Genomic DNA, 1560 nt, shown 5'->3' on the forward strand with positions numbered 1-1560 from the left:
GGAAGTTGGGTTCTACTGCAAACTAGGAGGAGGAAGAGGAGGCAACGCAATGATTTTGTGGAGGCTTTCAAGGGACAAGTTCAAGAGTTAAAAGTGTGTGCACAAAGCAAGCGGGTGAAAGAGGTCCTCATACAACATGCTTTCCAGCATGCAGACTTAAGGTTGCAAACATCTCCTCCAAGTTTTCCAAGGCATCGACCCAACTATAAGTTATTTTGAGCATCTCGCTTAGTGCATGATTATATTCGAAGGTTAAGTGGTGGATATCATCTTTGGTATGTTTCAGATATTTATTTAATCGAATAGGATAGATTGGCAACCAATTGAGAGCATAGTTGGGATTTTTTATGCTTTCCATGCATTTATTGGTGAGGAAATGTACCAAGGAAGACAACACAAGGAACTTGCAGATAATCGAATTTTCTTTTATGATATGTCATATGGAACCGAGAACTTCCATTGGTTTGGGTCGTGTAGCTCCTTTGTCACTTCCATCCTTTGACAGCAAGGATTGGTCCTTGCCAACTTCACAAACTAGTGAAAGCTTTAGGAATAAGTTGTTTCAGGATATACAAAAGTCCCTCAAGTATTCAATTGCTTGCCACAAAAATAGTTCGGCTTGCACTATTTATGCCTCTTGAAGTGTTTGTAGGTTTTTTCTTTGATGAGAAAATAAGAACTACCGCAACAATGTTCATTTGTAGGTCTGAGAGCTGTTTAGACTTTTTAGATGATAATTGGGATAGGAAACAATCACAGAGCAAAATCTGTATTTTGCAAAAGAATTCCATAATTTGCAAGTTCATTATAAGATCTCAAAATTTCTTAGTGTTGTTTTACTATATTAGATATCATCTTCTTAGTGGGCAGCTTATTCCACTCGACCAAGATACAGAGAATAGCCTCGAGAACAAACCTTTATCAATGGAGCTCTACTTTCGAGACAGCCTACTTACTGTGATGGAGACAATGTAAAGCACAACTCTTGCATAGCTCAGGGTAGATGTTACATGTGAAGAAGTTCCACTTTTGCCGAAATTGTATGCATTCATTCTCAACAATAGAAAGGTGAATCGATGAATTTTGATTGTCTTTAATACATTAAGACAGAATCTAACTTTTTCTTCTTTTCAGATTCCAAGACGCAAGGAGAAAACAACATTGTGCAAGGAGTCACTCACAAATACACTTCACTTAATTGCTTCCACTGGAAGCTAGGTCACATACCTTGTGCACGCAAAGAGCTTTGATGCCATGCAAACAATGATGTACTCTCAAAATGACTAAGGCAGAGACATTTTGTGGCGGTCAAACAATGTACATTTTCATTGTCTCAAAACTTTACATATTGTGTTGTTTCTGTCAAGATTTATACAAGTAAATTGCTCCCTTTCCCTTCTACTGTCCTCTCCCCCGGTTTGTGCCACTCGTCCCTTGTCCTCTCCCCCGGTTGCTGCCACTGGTCCCTTGCCCTCTGCTCCGGTTGCTGCTACTTCTGCCTCTGGGGACACCGGTCTCGGGCATCCTTTCACGTCACTCGAAATCATGGGCCTCTTCCAT

General features: G+C 40.2%; 1 protein-coding gene across 1 annotated transcript; it reads left to right on the forward strand.

Annotated features, from left to right (window-relative positions):
• The first annotated feature begins 690 nt into the window (after positions 1 to 690).
• On the forward strand, positions 691 to 1218 carry LOC147418812 (uncharacterized). Its single transcript, XM_086506087.1, is given in 2 exon segments — positions 691 to 1068; positions 1135 to 1218. Coding segments are annotated over 2 exon segments (462 nt in total).
• Positions 1219 to 1560: the final 342 nt, after the last annotated feature.

The sequence above is a fragment of the Adiantum capillus-veneris genome, chromosome 29 (assembly GCF_014529385.1).
Source record: "Adiantum capillus-veneris isolate H3 chromosome 29, ASM1452938v2, whole genome shotgun sequence".
Taxonomy (NCBI): Eukaryota; Viridiplantae; Streptophyta; class Polypodiopsida; order Polypodiales; family Pteridaceae; genus Adiantum; species Adiantum capillus-veneris.